The sequence below is a fragment of the Pseudonaja textilis genome, chromosome 1 (genome assembly GCF_049901715.1).
Source record: "Pseudonaja textilis isolate UNSWEBS1 chromosome 1, rPseTex1.2, whole genome shotgun sequence".
NCBI lineage: Eukaryota > Metazoa > Chordata > Lepidosauria > Squamata > Elapidae > Pseudonaja > Pseudonaja textilis.
The window spans coordinates 183,696,059-183,711,242 of record NC_141990.1 but is presented as its reverse complement, the minus strand read 5'-3'; the positions used below and the strand labels follow the sequence as shown (position 1 = coordinate 183,711,242).

Sequence of the window (15,184 nt, the reverse complement as noted above, 5' to 3'; positions counted from 1 at the left end):
ATATCTTAAAATTGCCAAGTTTGAAAAACACTGATGTAAAATTATATTTATCTGGAAATATAAATAAAAATATTTCCACAAGAAAATGTTCCTGTTGGCACTGTGGCACAAATTATTGGGGTCTCCATACCTGTGCTGCAAAGATCCAGATGAGAGTTAAATAATAGCAAAGGCAAATATAAGGCTTTTCCCTTCAACTAGTCATCATTTGAAATTTGACACATCCAAGCTTCAACTAAATTGGCATGAAATAGTTATAGAAAACTTCTTTTATCATCTGGATTTTTGCTGTGGGGGGGTCTAAGAAAATAAATAGCAGTGCACAGGTCTATCAGTGATATTAGCATTTCTGAAGAAAGAAGTTCATTAAATATCACTAGGGAGATGACAATAGTGACTACAAACTGCTGCAATTACACAAAATTGTTTTATAAATATGAAAAAAAGGAATCTGGTATAGAATGCTTAACAAGTTACGTTTTTCACTTTAGCAATCCCACTTACACAAAAATAAATCAGGTGTGGTTAAGCAATATGGACAGGATCATTGCTTCTTAAGGATAAAACGATTTTTAGTCTTGGATTAAGTGATTATATGAAGATTTGAGAAAATGTAAATCTCCTGACAGATTCCTCCGCAAATAGATACTTTATGAACAAAGGGGAAGGGAGACAACTAGTTCAATTCCCCTGCTAATCTGAAAAATAAAATAAAATAAAGAACTTTAACCAAATTAAGACTTTCTATCTCCTTCCTGAGGCATCATATCATTATCAACAGTAGTTCTGGAGAAAACCAAGAGCCCATTTGTTGATTTATGGCGGTCAGTTTTTCTGTTTTGTTTAGTTCCTCAGATGTGCATTTATGCTGTATTGGACAGTGGGGAGTACTTTGATAACTGAAGCTAATAATTAAGGGTAAAGAAAAATACTCAGAGATAGGTTGCAGGAACCACAAAGAGCAAAACTTTGCAAGAAACTTGAAACCATAGAATTGAAAGAGGAAAGCTTCTTACATGCTTTAAAAGAAAATGACTGGCATACAATATTATAAATGCAAAAATATTGTTCAAATTAGATTTTCCCCAGCATAGACTTCTTCATTAGATAGAGGTTTACATGGGAGAAACAATTTCCTTATAATACTTTATTTTTCTTTTTAGTTGGCAGATATGAAATTGCATAGAAACAGGCCCTCTTCTTAGTAAAAGACTAACAGAAATGCTTATTATAAAATAGGCATTTTGCCATGGAAACAATACAACTGAAGCAGGTGCATTGTTTACATCTCTTTGTAGAGTGATATATTTTCTTATGATTTCTATTTCAGACTCTATTTACCCATGGGGGCTTTTCACTTAAAATTCACAAACAGCAAACAGGTTTTTGCAGTAAGTTTGTTCACCTAAAATCACAAAAGAATCTTGTTAGGCATATGTTAATCCTGGTATAAATCTAACATAGGTTTTTGTACCCCCACCAAAATATTTGCATATGTGGGCATAATCTGTAGAAGTAATCCTATATTCTTCTGAACATTTCTGAGAATACCATGGAGAGCCAAGAAAACAAGCAGATGGATCATCAAATAAATCATCCCAGAGTTTTCACTTGAGGCAAGAATAATGAAAATTCACAGAATATCGGAGTTGGAAGGGACCTTGGAGGTCTTCTAGTCTAACCCCCCACAAGCAGGAGACCCTATAACATTTCAGAAAAGTGGTTGTCCAATCTCTTTTAAAACCTCCAGTGATAGAGCACCCATAACTTCTGAAAGCAAGCCATTCCAATGATGAATTGTTCTAACTGCCAGGGTATTTCCTCTTAGTTCTAAGTTGTTTCTCTCCTTGATTAGTTTCCATCCATTGCTTCTTGTCCTGCCTTCTGGTGCTTTGCCAAATAGGTTGGCTCCTTTGTGGCAACCCCTGAGATATTGGAACACTGCCATCATGTCACCCTAGTCCTTCTTTTCATTCAACATACCTAATTCCTGCAACCGTTCTTCATATGTTTTAGCCTCCAGTCCGTTATTCATCTTTGTTGTTCTTCTCTGCACTCTTTCTAGAATCTCAACATCCCTTTTATATCGTGGCAACCAAAACTGGATATAATATTCCAAGTGTGGTATTGCTCTCTCAAATTATTGTACAGACATATTATGCAAGGACCTAGTTGTCAGGAAAAGGTTCCAATGTTAGAAAAGGGGGAATGAAATAGAAGAAAAGGATGATCAGAAACAAGACAGACAGACTTAACAGTGCAATGAATGCACCTTTGGAAGACTTGACAGAATAGGTTAGGGATAGATCATCATAGAGAAAGCATGAGTCATTCTGTGTCTGAGATGGGTAGTCTCTAAATTTGATATAACAAACAAACAAACAAATAAATAAATACTTATGTGCTCACTTAGAGTCGACACTAATCACATAATAAATCAATCTTATATTAGTAAGCAATTGGGGCCTACACAGAGACAGACTGATCCTTCTTTTACTTTAAGTAGAAGTATTGCAAAATGATTTATCTTTGCTTTTAAAAACTGGCATGATAAATATTTCAAGATATGGCAACACTGTCATCAAATGACTGTAGGAAGATGAATAGTCCTTAATGGGTCTAAGTCTACATGGAGGGAAGTAAGCAGTGGGGTGCCACAGGTTCCGTCTTAGGCCCAGTACTCTTCAATATCTTCATTAACGACTTAGATGAGGGAATAGAAGGGGAACTTACCAAATTTGCAGATGATACTAAGCTGGCAGGAATAGCTAACACCCGAGAAGATAGGCCCAAGATCCAGATGGATCTTGACAGACTAGAACACTGGGCCATATCTAGCAAAATGAAATTCAACGTAGAGAAAAGTAAAGTCCTACACTTAGGCAAGAAAAACCAAAGGTACACATATAGGCTGGATGAAACCAGGCTCAATAGCAGTAACTGTGAGAGGGATCTAGGAGTCTTACTGGACAACCAGCTAAATATGAGCCAGCAGTGTGCAGCAGTCACCAAGAAAGCTAATGCAATCCTAAGATGTATTAATAGAGGGATACAATCAAGATCAAGGGAAGTACTAATACCACTCTATAAAGCATTAGCAAGACCACACCTATAGTACTGCATCCAGTTTTGGTCACCACATTATAAAAAGATGTTGAGACTCTAGAAAAAGTACAGAGAAGAGCAACCAGGATGATTAGGGGTCTGGAGGCTAAAACATACAATGAACAGTTGCAGGAACTGGGCTTGGCTAGTCTAGTAAAGAGAAGGACCAGGGGAGACATGATAGCGGTCTTCCAATATTTGAGGGGCTGCCACAGGGAGGAGGGGGTCAAGCTATTTTCTAAAGCACCCGAAGGCCAGACAAGGAAAAATGGATGGAAACTGAACAAGGAGACATTTAACCTGGAAATAAGGAGAAACTTTCTGACAGTGAGAACAATCAACCAATGGAACAACTTGCCCTCAGAAGTTGTGGGAGCGCTACCACTTGAGACTTTCAAGAAGAGATTGGACTGCCATTTATCAAAAATGGTGTAGGGCAATGGCCCCCAACCTTTTTTGTGCCACGGCACGGTACCGGCATCACAAAATGATCCGCGGCCCAGTACCAGCATCAGCACACATGACAAGGCAAGGCGAGCCGAGCGACCAGCCAGCCATCCATCCCCCACTTCTCCCCACCACCTTCAACTCCTCCTTTGTACCTTTGTCGATAGGCTTCACTTCAGGATGGCTTTGGGATGGTCACTTGGCTCACCTTGCCTTGGGTGCTGAAAGAATCCTCGTGCCTTAGTTTTGTTCGAAGCCACCCTCCCCCTTCAATGAAACTAGGCGCAAGGATTCCTTCGGGACCCAAACGCCGCTTTCCCACCGGAAAAGCTCACCCGGAAGCACTTTCTCGTCAAACACGATGGCGGCGCCCAGCAAACCGGCGGCCCAGTAGAAAATGTTCCACTGACCGGTACTGGTCCATGGCCCGGTGGTTGGGGACCCCTGGTGTAGGGTCTCCCGCTTGGGTGGGGAGTTGGACTAGATGACCTACAAGGTCCCTTCCAACTCTGATTATCTGTTATCTGTTATCAATCAGCCTGGACTTAAGGGACCCATTTTTCTTGTCATCCTTCCATTACTTGGAATTTAAGATTGAGGTCTATTTCCTATATAGGTCCCTCTTCTTGTGATTTTATTTTATTTCTAATTCTTGAAGTTATTACATATGTGTTAGCCAGGGGTAGGATGCTACCGATTATTACATATGTGTTAGCCAGGGGTGGGATTCTATAGAACCAGTTCTAACCAGTTCTATAGAACCCCTTCTTAACTTTCTATCCAGTTCGGGAGAACTGATAGTTAGAAGAAATCTCCTTTTGTTTTTTTCCACCCTTATTACATTCTTGGCAGTATGCTTAGACTTACTGTCTCCGAAGGAGGTTTTTTTCCTTTCCTGATACTTTCTTAAAGGGGAAGGGTTGTTTTAAGCTTTTTACACTGCTGTTGGGAGGAAATGCTCCCCTGGAAATACTTCCAGCTGGCATGCAATGATCAGCACTTTGAAGAAATAATTGAATAATGAAGCAGACCTGTGGAAAGAAGTTTTTTAATGACAAGGAACCAAGATGAGTGACATTTAGCAAGGCTTCTTGGCTAGTTAGAAAGACTGACATTCAAACATGAGTTTACATACCCTTTCTGAGTTTTGGTCTAAAACTGGTTTTTAGTGAAGTTTAATTCTGTCCTTGGTGTCCTTAGTGATCTTGCGTTTGTTGATGGGATAATTTTCCCTATTCAGCTTTGTTGGAAGGAAAAAGATTAATCTCTGTTCCTGAAAAAAAAACTGGGTTGAAAAATCTGGCTAGTTCCTGTGTCTATTTGTTCTGGTAATTGATTTAATAAGCAACAGCTACTGTTGTGATTTAATTATTTGTATTGTGTTTGAATTTTTTCATGCCTCATGGTTTCTTTTTCTATCTGGGGAGGGAGTCTTTCTTCACTGCTTTAGTGGTATCTGGAACTGTCCTTTTGGGACAGTGTACTTCCAAGAGGCAGGATACAAGCTTGGCACTGATTTTTTACTGCATTTCTGGGGGCATGTGACCTTTCCTTAAATCTGGATGATTTCCTTAGGATATCTTGTGAGGTGAGTGAGACCAGCTGGTATCTTTAAGTGGTGCAAATGGATCTAAGGATTGCTTTTCCTGGGTGTGCTTTTTCTGGAGAGCTTAAATGACCTTTCTGCTAAAGAGTTTCACTTTATGAGCAAAAGATGGCTGCTTGATTGTTATCACTGCCTTTTAACTATTTTAATTCCTCAAGGTGCTCTGGCACCCTGCCTCATTTGTAACTCCGGTTTGCAGCTATTTTTAATCTAATGATTCGTATTTAGGGAAACTTTTTGCAAGCAAAAAAGCCTTTTGTGTTTTTGTACAGGTAATCCTTGACTTACAACAGTTCCTTTAGTGACCATTCAAACTTACAATGGCTCTGAAAAAAGTAACTTATGACCATTTTTCACACTTACGACCGTAGCATCATCCCCACTGTCATGAGAGGCCAGGCGAGGAAAAACGCCCCTTGACGTGAGTGATGTTGAGTTGGCCATGCCCGCCCAGTCACATGACCACCAAGCCACACCCACCAACTAAACCACATCCACAGAACTGGTTGTTAAAAAATTTAAATCCCACCCCTGGTGTTAGCTTTGTTGAAGAAGACACAAAATATTGGATTGTGATTTATTTCGATCCATTTTCTTCCTGTGAGATTCCAAAACCCCAAAATGAATATTATTAAATGCAGAATTGCTTTCTCATCATCTTTAATTTATCTACCCTTTGAAACATTGAGTAACTAATATTTCCACAAGTACAATTTATGAAAGATTAACCAACTAATATTGCAATTTATACAGCATGGTTTAAAGTGAGAATCATTTATCTTCCGAAGAGGTCCACAGAGAAAGATATAAACAAAACATTCTCCAACTAATGCAGAAAGATAACTTTCTGGCTTGTGACTTCAGAGAAAAATGAACACTACTTAGTTTAACAGTTCTTTTTTCCAACTTGGAAATTTTGCTGATTACTGGAAACTAGTTGATGCTTTGTTTTTCTAAAAAATAAATAAATTGCACATACTCGTTGAGTAGACACTTACCGGAAGAAAAACGTAAATGAGGCACTGGGGAAACCAAGCAAAAACATGAGTTTTCTGGTTTTTCTTTCTCTGGTACAAGATTGGCCCTGGATAGTGCTTGGATAAACTAATCAAAAAACACCATAGCAGGTGACTAGATTGAAAATAAGGGGGAAAATATCTAGCTCAACTAGAGTAAATCTTTATCTTTATTCCCAGCTTCATTTCAGTTGTAGCATCCCAACAGACCAGAGCTCCCTTTCCCAGATGAGTTTGCCTTGCTTCATCTTTATTCTAAGTACTTTACTCTAATTTTCATTCAGTTAGGCTTGCAGAGTGGCTTATAAAACCCATATGAACAAGAAGAAATTAAATAAGGAATAAACCAATATAGCCCAGTACATAACCATAAAATATTTTGCAACCGAATGGACAATGGGGATGACAACATGAAAAAGAGGACTGCTGCAGCTGCTGTAATCCTCTTCCAGACCACTGTTAAAAGGGTAGAAAATTTATCCTTTTGGGGAGGAGGAGTCAAATGGTGACATGCTAGGAGCTTATCCTATTTTCCATTCAACCATCTTAGTCTCATTTTGTGGGATTGAGAAATACAGGCAGAATATAATCCAGACACTACAACTCAATTTTTAAACAAATTAATTCGTTTAAACAAATTAAAACCTGATTCCAGATTACCTGGAATTGTGCGTGCAATTTTTTCTTTCCATTTACCTATGCATTATACAATATGTTTAACAAAGGACAGATGATACCCAACAAAATATATTTTGGAGAGTCCAATGAACCAGAAAAAGTCTTTTTTGTTGCATTATTCTACTTTTAAAGAAAACTAAATGTACTTGTGTTCCTGGGATGATTAAGTTTGGAATACAGAGTACTCCAATTCTCTATAAAACATTATTTGTAAGCAATCCAATATTATTTTTCTAATCTTTAAAATTTGTTGATAATATTGTTGACGTAGCCTATATAAAAACCTTTTCCAATGCTTACTGGAGCTTCACAGGCTGCTAAAACTTCCTAATGAAACAAAGAATATAATAATCTCCATTTAGTTGCCTTTGGTAATTTACACTCCCTTTTAAAAACACTTTGACAGTCTTAAAATATGTCATTAATAACCAAATTAATGATGATGATCCAATTTTGTAATTATGCTCTGCAAACTGAAGTTTTACCATCACTTTTAAAAGGACTTCTTCCAGATAGTCAATTTTTCAAGAGAATACCCAATATGTCTAATCACCTTAAGTACTTAACTGACCCAATATGTCTAATTACCTTAAGTAAATATCACCGAATTCCTTTTGTTGTTACTGAAATTAACAAGTACAGCCAATGATTCAAAAGACAATCTGAAAAACTGAAATCACCATTATTATATAAAAACTAAAACTTTAGGAGAGAAATTTTTGATATTTTACTGTTTCATACAAAATTTATCATTAACATGCCAACTTATTTACAAAACACAATTAAAATAGGCAAAACTCTCAAAATGTATATCAGTCTTGAAGCCATGTTTATTTTCATCCCATTTATCTTTCTCCACAGAATCTTAGGCATTTTGATCAATCATTTCATGTTCTCTTTTTTTCTGTACCACTTGAAACCTTTGCTTCTACTAAACAGCATATTTTCCCAGGAATAATTATAGAACCTATTTAGTAAAAAAATAAACAGTAAACAAATCCTACATTTACATAGTTCTTTGAATACTTTATTGTCAATGGGCAGGTTTTTAGAGTTATTCTAACATATTTTATATCTGGAATTGTTTACCAAATTGCTATACCACTTCTTCAACCCTTTATTACAGAAAAAGGGATAGGGATTTTTGTTATATGCGGTGCAATGGAAACAGTCTGCAACTTGCCACCATCTCCACAAGCATGCATTTTTAATTTCTATTTTTTTTTCTGTTTTCTATCTATTTCAGTTTCATTGCACCTACATTAGTCTAAGCAACTACAAATTTGAACAACCAAAACAAACGATAAAATTAAAAATGATTAAAACCAGTAAATGGTTGATCAGAATTCACTCATAAAGTCTTATACATCACTGACTGCAGGGACAGTGTGTCCATCTTTTTTTTTTTTCAAGCATTGGGAAATGTGTTCCTCACTGATGTGCCTTTATGTTAGGGGGGCAACAAATGTTAGGTACACTCTTCCTGCTTCCAAATACAAGACTGGATTAACTTCAGTGACCACTAAGCCATTAACACATTCTTGCATTGAAGCATTCTTCTCTCTTCAGAGGATTTCAGAAGGATATCTCCCATCAGAGAGACACATCAGGTTGGAGAAAAAGCGGCCAATGAGTCTCCAGCCCGCAGACCTGCTTTGTTTTAAAAACTAGCGCATCAGTTGATAAAATAAATTCCACAAAATTGCCAAGATGGAAAACAAGAAAAGAAACAAGGTCTGTAAAAGATCTCCAAACCAAGAGAAAAATAAAAAAATAAAAACTAAAATTCAGAATTACATCATCCAACTTTTACATTTTTCCTAAATAGGCAATTTACTCACCTAAAACATAGTAAAATGTAAATATAATTAAAAATTGGCATTCAATAAAACCAGGCTCCCTTTTGCTCTTATTCTGTACTCTTTTACTATTCTCATTTGGTTGAACTCTGTACTATTTTAGTTTGCCACAATGGGGCATCTGGATCCCATAAAACAATCTTCCCTTCCAAAGTATTCAAGTACACTCTCTTCAAAAGGACAGGCAGAAATGCAGTTAGTACAGGACAGTGATCTCACTGTTCTTCTGTGAAAATGAACAGCAATGAGCGTTTTAAAATTTGGTTTTGTTTCAAGCTATGCACTTAATCAGCCAAAAAATTTAAACACTTAACTCTCTTGGTTTGTTTGTTTGTTTTGATCAGCCACAAATCTGTAGGCAAAAAAGTACTAGCTATCCACCAGAGAAAGCTTTCTTATGAATAACTGAACTAAATAATTATCTAATGTTATCATCAGCGCATGCCAACACCTAGGATACCTCAAGGGTCACTGAAAGCAACATATTATCCTGGCTTGAAACCTCAAGTTTTCTATGTTGCTGTTAAGCTTGTCCTTCTTTCATTTGATGATGTACCTCAAAAAGACATTTTGGGAGGAATCCCAAGATCCATTAACTGATTACGTAGGTTTGCCGTTTAATATTACCAAAAAGATAGTAATAAATTTCAATCTCTTACAGGTGGGCTCACTTAGGCCTTTTTTTTTTAAATGGCATGTGATGATAGAATTAGATCACAGGATCTCAAAGGTTGGAAAAACACAAGTCCTGCAAATTAAGACATTATTGAAAGAAAGTATCTATAGCTGTTGCTCAGAGACATTTAGTTGCACTTTATGTCCTGTCATAAGTTATTAATTTGTCCCCTTGATTTCATAAAACCTGACCATATTAATTTTAACTCAGTCTGGGTGTTTAGTAATCCTTTACAGTAAATAAACCTTAGTTCTCTTTCTAGGGTAGGAACTATTAATGGAGTAGAAAAAGCAAAATGGACCTCTTTTTTCAATGTATGCAATTCTGAATTTTTGTAATCAGTTCCCAAAGAAGTATTTAATTGGACATAAACCTTCATACATTCATTTTTCATGAACAGACTACATTTAAAGAAAATGTTACACATGACCTGCAAAATATTTTCTATTCATTGAGTTAGCCTAACTTTCCTCTCTGGACCAGCCAGTTTTCACTTCACTTCAGGAACCCCCAAAGAGTTCATGTTTTACAGGATTACTAAATAACTAATCTGACAAACTAAAACTCTAATATTTAGTTTTACAGCAGTATAGAAAATCTGTTGGAAGTCCTTTATAGCATCATATCCTCACATAGTATATAATCTTCTACTGCATACTGTAGGATTTCTTGCCACTTTGCAAATTTGTTCCAAAAGATTACTGTATCTTTTTTTTATACATATATCATAGAACAATTGTTATAGAAAAGTCAATTTTCAGTTAAATATACATTGTTGTCAACCATGCTTTAGATGACAGAGATGCATTTTAAATCTTTTTTTAAATAATGGCAAGAATTCATTATGAATACTGTGTTATTTGAATACAGTGAGAGTTTATAAGACAAATCACTCCTTAAAGACCATAGCTTCTTTTCTTCCCATTGTCAAAACTCACAATAAGTTGAAGAATCAAATTTGCCACATCCATTGGAGCGAAAAAATATAATGCTGTTTCTTTTATCACATTTAAAAAGTAAAAACTAGTTTTGTCACTAATACTATTTTTTACTGTTGTCAATTTTTCATTATTTTAACAATTTAAAATTATTTCTATTATTTGCCTTGGGCCTGTTATATTTTTAAAAAAACTTTTCACTCATTTGAAATAAATACTTCTCATCTTTCTAACAACTAATTGTTTGATGTTCTGAATTTTTAAAAGAATAAGTATTGTGTGTTGTGTGTGTGTGTGTATGTTTATATGTATGTATGTATATGTATATGTATATGTATGTATATGTATGTGTGTGTGTGTGTGTGTATATATATATATATATATATATATATATATATATATATATATATATATATATATATATATATATATATTTATATATATATCTTAAGTTTTGGGTACTTACATGTATGGTATTCAGCTTTGTTCGGGTATTTTCCCATGTCCTTATAGTTGTGCTTTTAAAGTTGTAGCAACGTTTCAGCAGAATCTCATCTTCTCTATTGTGTTCGTCTGTGAGTCAGACTTTCACAGCCGTTTATATATATATATATATATATACTTGATACCCATGCTTCACTATGAATCTATGTGGTCGGGCTTAGTTTTGGGAGAGGAAAATAAGGGGGAAAAAATTCTGCCTCTGCCTACCAGCATCCAGCAGTATTCATCTGGCTAGCGTCTTGTCAGTGTGTGAGAGAGTTGAAGGCTGCTTGGAAACTGAAACAGTATTTGCTATGTGAGCAAGAAGGAGACAGCAAGGAGCCTGGGCGTGGCTTACCTCAACTGTTCTGTACTAAAGCTGCTTGGTGCTCTGAAACTGAAACTGAAACTCCTCTCCTCTGCTTGTGGGGGAGTAGAACTCCTTAGCATCAGAGCATGTTAATAATAATATACGAAATACTAATGCTCTGATGGTCATTTCAAAAAATCATTTCTTAGTGAGCACCTAGAAGCCAAGAGGAACATATGTGCCAAATTTCAAGTCTATAAGCTCTAGAGATTTCATGATTCTGGAGATTTTGTGATGCGCACACACACACATACTATTAGAGAGCTCTCTCTCTCTCTCTCTCTCTCTCTCTCTGTGTGTGTGTGTGTGTATTCAATGGTGCATGTATGTGTGTGTATACAATGTTCAAAAAGATTATTTTTGTTTCTATATTATTTTTTCATAAAGTAGAATCAAAACAATATATTTGTAACTGTACATAGAATGAAGCAAGCACATTGTGTTACACAGATGAATCATAGCCCAGTGACATATTTTCTCACAATCTTTAGAGGTATATTTATATTCATACAATCATCTTTATTATCTAATTAAGAACATTTTCTCCCATGCATACATATCTCTTTGCATCATACCATTGCATTGTGGACTAAAGGATAACTTCCTTTAGTATGCCTGGGATGGGAATATCAAAAGCACTACATTCAGCGTGACCGATAAGCAAAAGTGTCAAAGGTGAAGTGGGATGCATCAAAATATGGTTGCTTGATGTTGATTCTTTTGGTGAGTGTTAAATTCCAGTGAAGTCAGTTGGCTGTGCTAAGTGAACAACCAGTGGGCGAGTGATGCAATCAAGTAGAAAGCACAAAGGGTTATCCAGTCTACTTTTTTTATAGATGGCCAGTTACCTTTCACTCGGAGGATGGCACTGGAGGACACTGTACCGCTAGAATTTTTAGCCCGAACCACATACAGTCCAGCATCTGAATCATACACCTTCTCAATGAACAATGTATATTGTGTATCCTGGTGTAAGAGCTTTATGTGCTCATCTCCCGTCACTCTCTGGCCCTTCTTGTACCTGGAGTAGAGAGTCAGGTTTCAAGTCAGGTTAACATGAATGTTGGATGAAACAATGATAATCTGGGGTGTCAGGTAAACTCTTATGGAATATGAAAGCAGGTTAAGAGTAGAAACCATTTATAATTGTAATATGATGTGGTAGATTCCTACCACATCATATTTAAAAGAAAGAAGATTTGTGGTTAAAAAATAGAAGAAAGGTGTTAGTAGCATGATACAAAGAAAATAACCCTAAAAACTGAAATATTCTTCAGAAATAGATCTTCACATAGCCTTTATTTGACTACAGTATGACTAGGCCAGAGGTTGAAATACTATGTGTAAAAAAATATTTATACAGGAAGTGTTGTTTGTCTCCTGTAAATGTATCACATGCAATTAATTGGTATGATTGTTGACTTATTGTTGTAAGTGAGGAGAAAATGGATCTTAAATTCATACATTTTCAATAAAGGCAAAAACCCTGCTAGAAATTTTTATTTAAGTTTGTATCTATTAGTAAAACAGAGCAATGTCCACATGGTCTATTTCATGGCTGTGGGATGTTTTGAAGGAAAAGAACTTAGCCATAACAATAGCACTAAGATTTATATACCGCTCCACACTGCTTTACAGCTCTTTCTAAGTGGTTTACACAGGCAGCATATTGCCCCAACAATCTGAGTTTTCATTTTACCAACCTCAGAAGGATAGAAAGCTGTGTCAACCTTGAGCCGCTCAGAATTTAATTCCTTGAGTGAGCAGTGAGTTAGCCTGCAGTACTGCACCCTAACCACTGCGTCACAACGGCTTATTTGCTTAGGCTAGCAAATACTATAATAAATGCTGCTAGCTCACCTCCTCCAGGACATACTGTCTAAGAACTCTGATGCATACTTCAGGCAATCCCAAAGCATCTGAATGACTTTGGCACAAAAATCGCAAAACACAAAAGCTTTCAGTATTGAAGCTCTTGGCCAACACTGGGGGAAAAAAAGGTTGAAAGGGACTTCTCCTGGGCACTAACACAAAGGACTTCAGGGTCACCCAAACAGCATTCTTAAAGTGAACTGGTGACCTCTTCACTTTGGTTAAGCAAATCAGAAAACTTCTGTGCCCAAATTGTTTCACTATAGTGAATTTTAGTCCCTTAGCATAGTCCTGCTCTATATGTGTGTCTCTTTCCACTACTGATGATGGGACAAAAAAAACCCAGGCAAATTCTTTGATTTTGACCATCGTTTGGCATTTGCAAGACAAGGTGGTATCTTATGGAGTATAATAAGCAGATTTTTGAACTGTAGAGCCAGTTATATCCTAAAGGTCTATCTGCTAGTCTTGTTACTATTAGCAGCTATCATTTTAAACATTTTCCTAAAATGCATATAGAAAATGCCACTTTACTGTACGCTGGTAGCTGACCCTTGAGGCTAAAGTTCAAGGCACCACGGTTGAAAAGTACCAGATGAGTAGCCATAGAATGGAATAGGGATAGTAGCAAACAAATCCAGTTGGTCACCCAGCCAACTCCTCTTACCTTTAGAACATTTTACAATCAGGGAATTGGCAACCAAGCATGTAATCAAATACAAATGGTTGTTTTTTTTCCCCATTAAAATAATATTGCCATTTTCTACAGGTAAACATTGATTACTGCGAAATGCTTGCCATCAATACAGTAGAAAGAAATTTCCTTTTATTGCTAAAGTCAGGATATAATTTGATTGGTGCGTCTGTCTGTCTGTCTGTCTGTCTGCCTGCCTGTCTCTCCCCCATCTAACTATCTATCATATCACTCTCTCCCTCTCTCTTTCCCTACCTACAGAAGGCCATATAAGATTATCCTCCAAGCTCTAAACTTTCCTATCTGATGCTTTTCATTCCAAGTATCAAGAATTGGGGCAAGAAAGATGAAAACATGTCATCCACTACCTTCTGTCAGTCTATAGCTAGTCATTCCTTTGTGACATGACTCCTACTAGTTTTCTACATAACAGTTTATTTATTAATTCCCTTTAAATACAGGATTGCGTTCATTTTGCTGTTACTGTTAAAAAGAAAAGAAAAAACTTCCTTCAATGATCACCAATATTAGAACGTAACAATTTTTATTGAGATATTTTTTTAATTAAGGTTTGTTTTTATAAATTGTTTTTATAATACTCTGTGTACTTCAGTGATTTTTTAAGTGTAAACAGTTTATTTTATTAAGAAGTTGGACAGATGTAATAGCATTTTGTGTCAAATAAAGTATTTAATCTGGGAGCATTAATGATCCAAAAGGAAAGTGATAAGGTATTTTAAAAGGAAAGAATAAAAAAACAACTCTAAGAATTGGATTAGTGATTCAGGCAAGCTGTAGTGACAGGTTTTCTTTTTAAAGAAAATACCTTTTAATTATTAGCAAATTTTATCAAATGTGTTAGTTGCTTTCAGATTCGTTATGCATACTCATGAAGAAAATGTTTTTCTCTTTCAAATTCTGCTTTCTTTCTGATTTAGCACTATTGGATAGGATAGAATATTATGATTGAAAAAAATAAAAAAAATAAAAAAGGCAACTCTAGAAAGGTGAAGGGAAATAACCATTCATAAGGGATGAATTTAGAATCAATCTAGTTGTTATTGAGCTAGCTCCCTCTCTATTCACTTCCATTCTACCATGAATATACTAAGTTCTACATTTGGCTTAATACATAAATATCTGTCACTCTCTCTTCATTCTTGAATTTCTTGCCTAGACATATCCTATAATCTAGCTCAGGGGTCTTCAAACTTGACAGCTTTAAGACTTGTGGACTTCAACTCCTGGAATTCCTCCTCCAGTGATGTTAGCGCAAAAATTCTGGGAGTTGACATCCACAAGTCTTAAACTTGCCAAGTTTGAAGAGCCTTAATCTAGCCATTGCTTGATCTGATGTTGGATTGGAAATTAGAGAAGCTGTAGCCTAACAAGGGTGAGCAAGCCTACCAGAACCTTTCAAACTCTGGTCATATCTTTGTA

At 36.1% G+C, this 15,184-nt stretch overlaps 1 protein-coding gene across 3 annotated transcripts in view; it reads right to left on the bottom strand.

Moving 5' to 3' along the window:
* CCDC141 (coiled-coil domain containing 141) overlaps positions 1-15,184 on the bottom strand; it is a 135,028-nt gene that overhangs the window by 7,603 nt on the left and 112,241 nt on the right. For all 3 annotated transcript variants that reach the window (XM_026696975.2, XM_087917178.1, XM_087917153.1), the window contains one exon: positions 12,027-12,199. In XM_026696975.2, the coding sequence (XP_026552760.2) occupies positions 12,027-12,199 (173 nt within the window). The remainder of the gene's footprint in view (positions 1-12,026; positions 12,200-15,184) is intronic.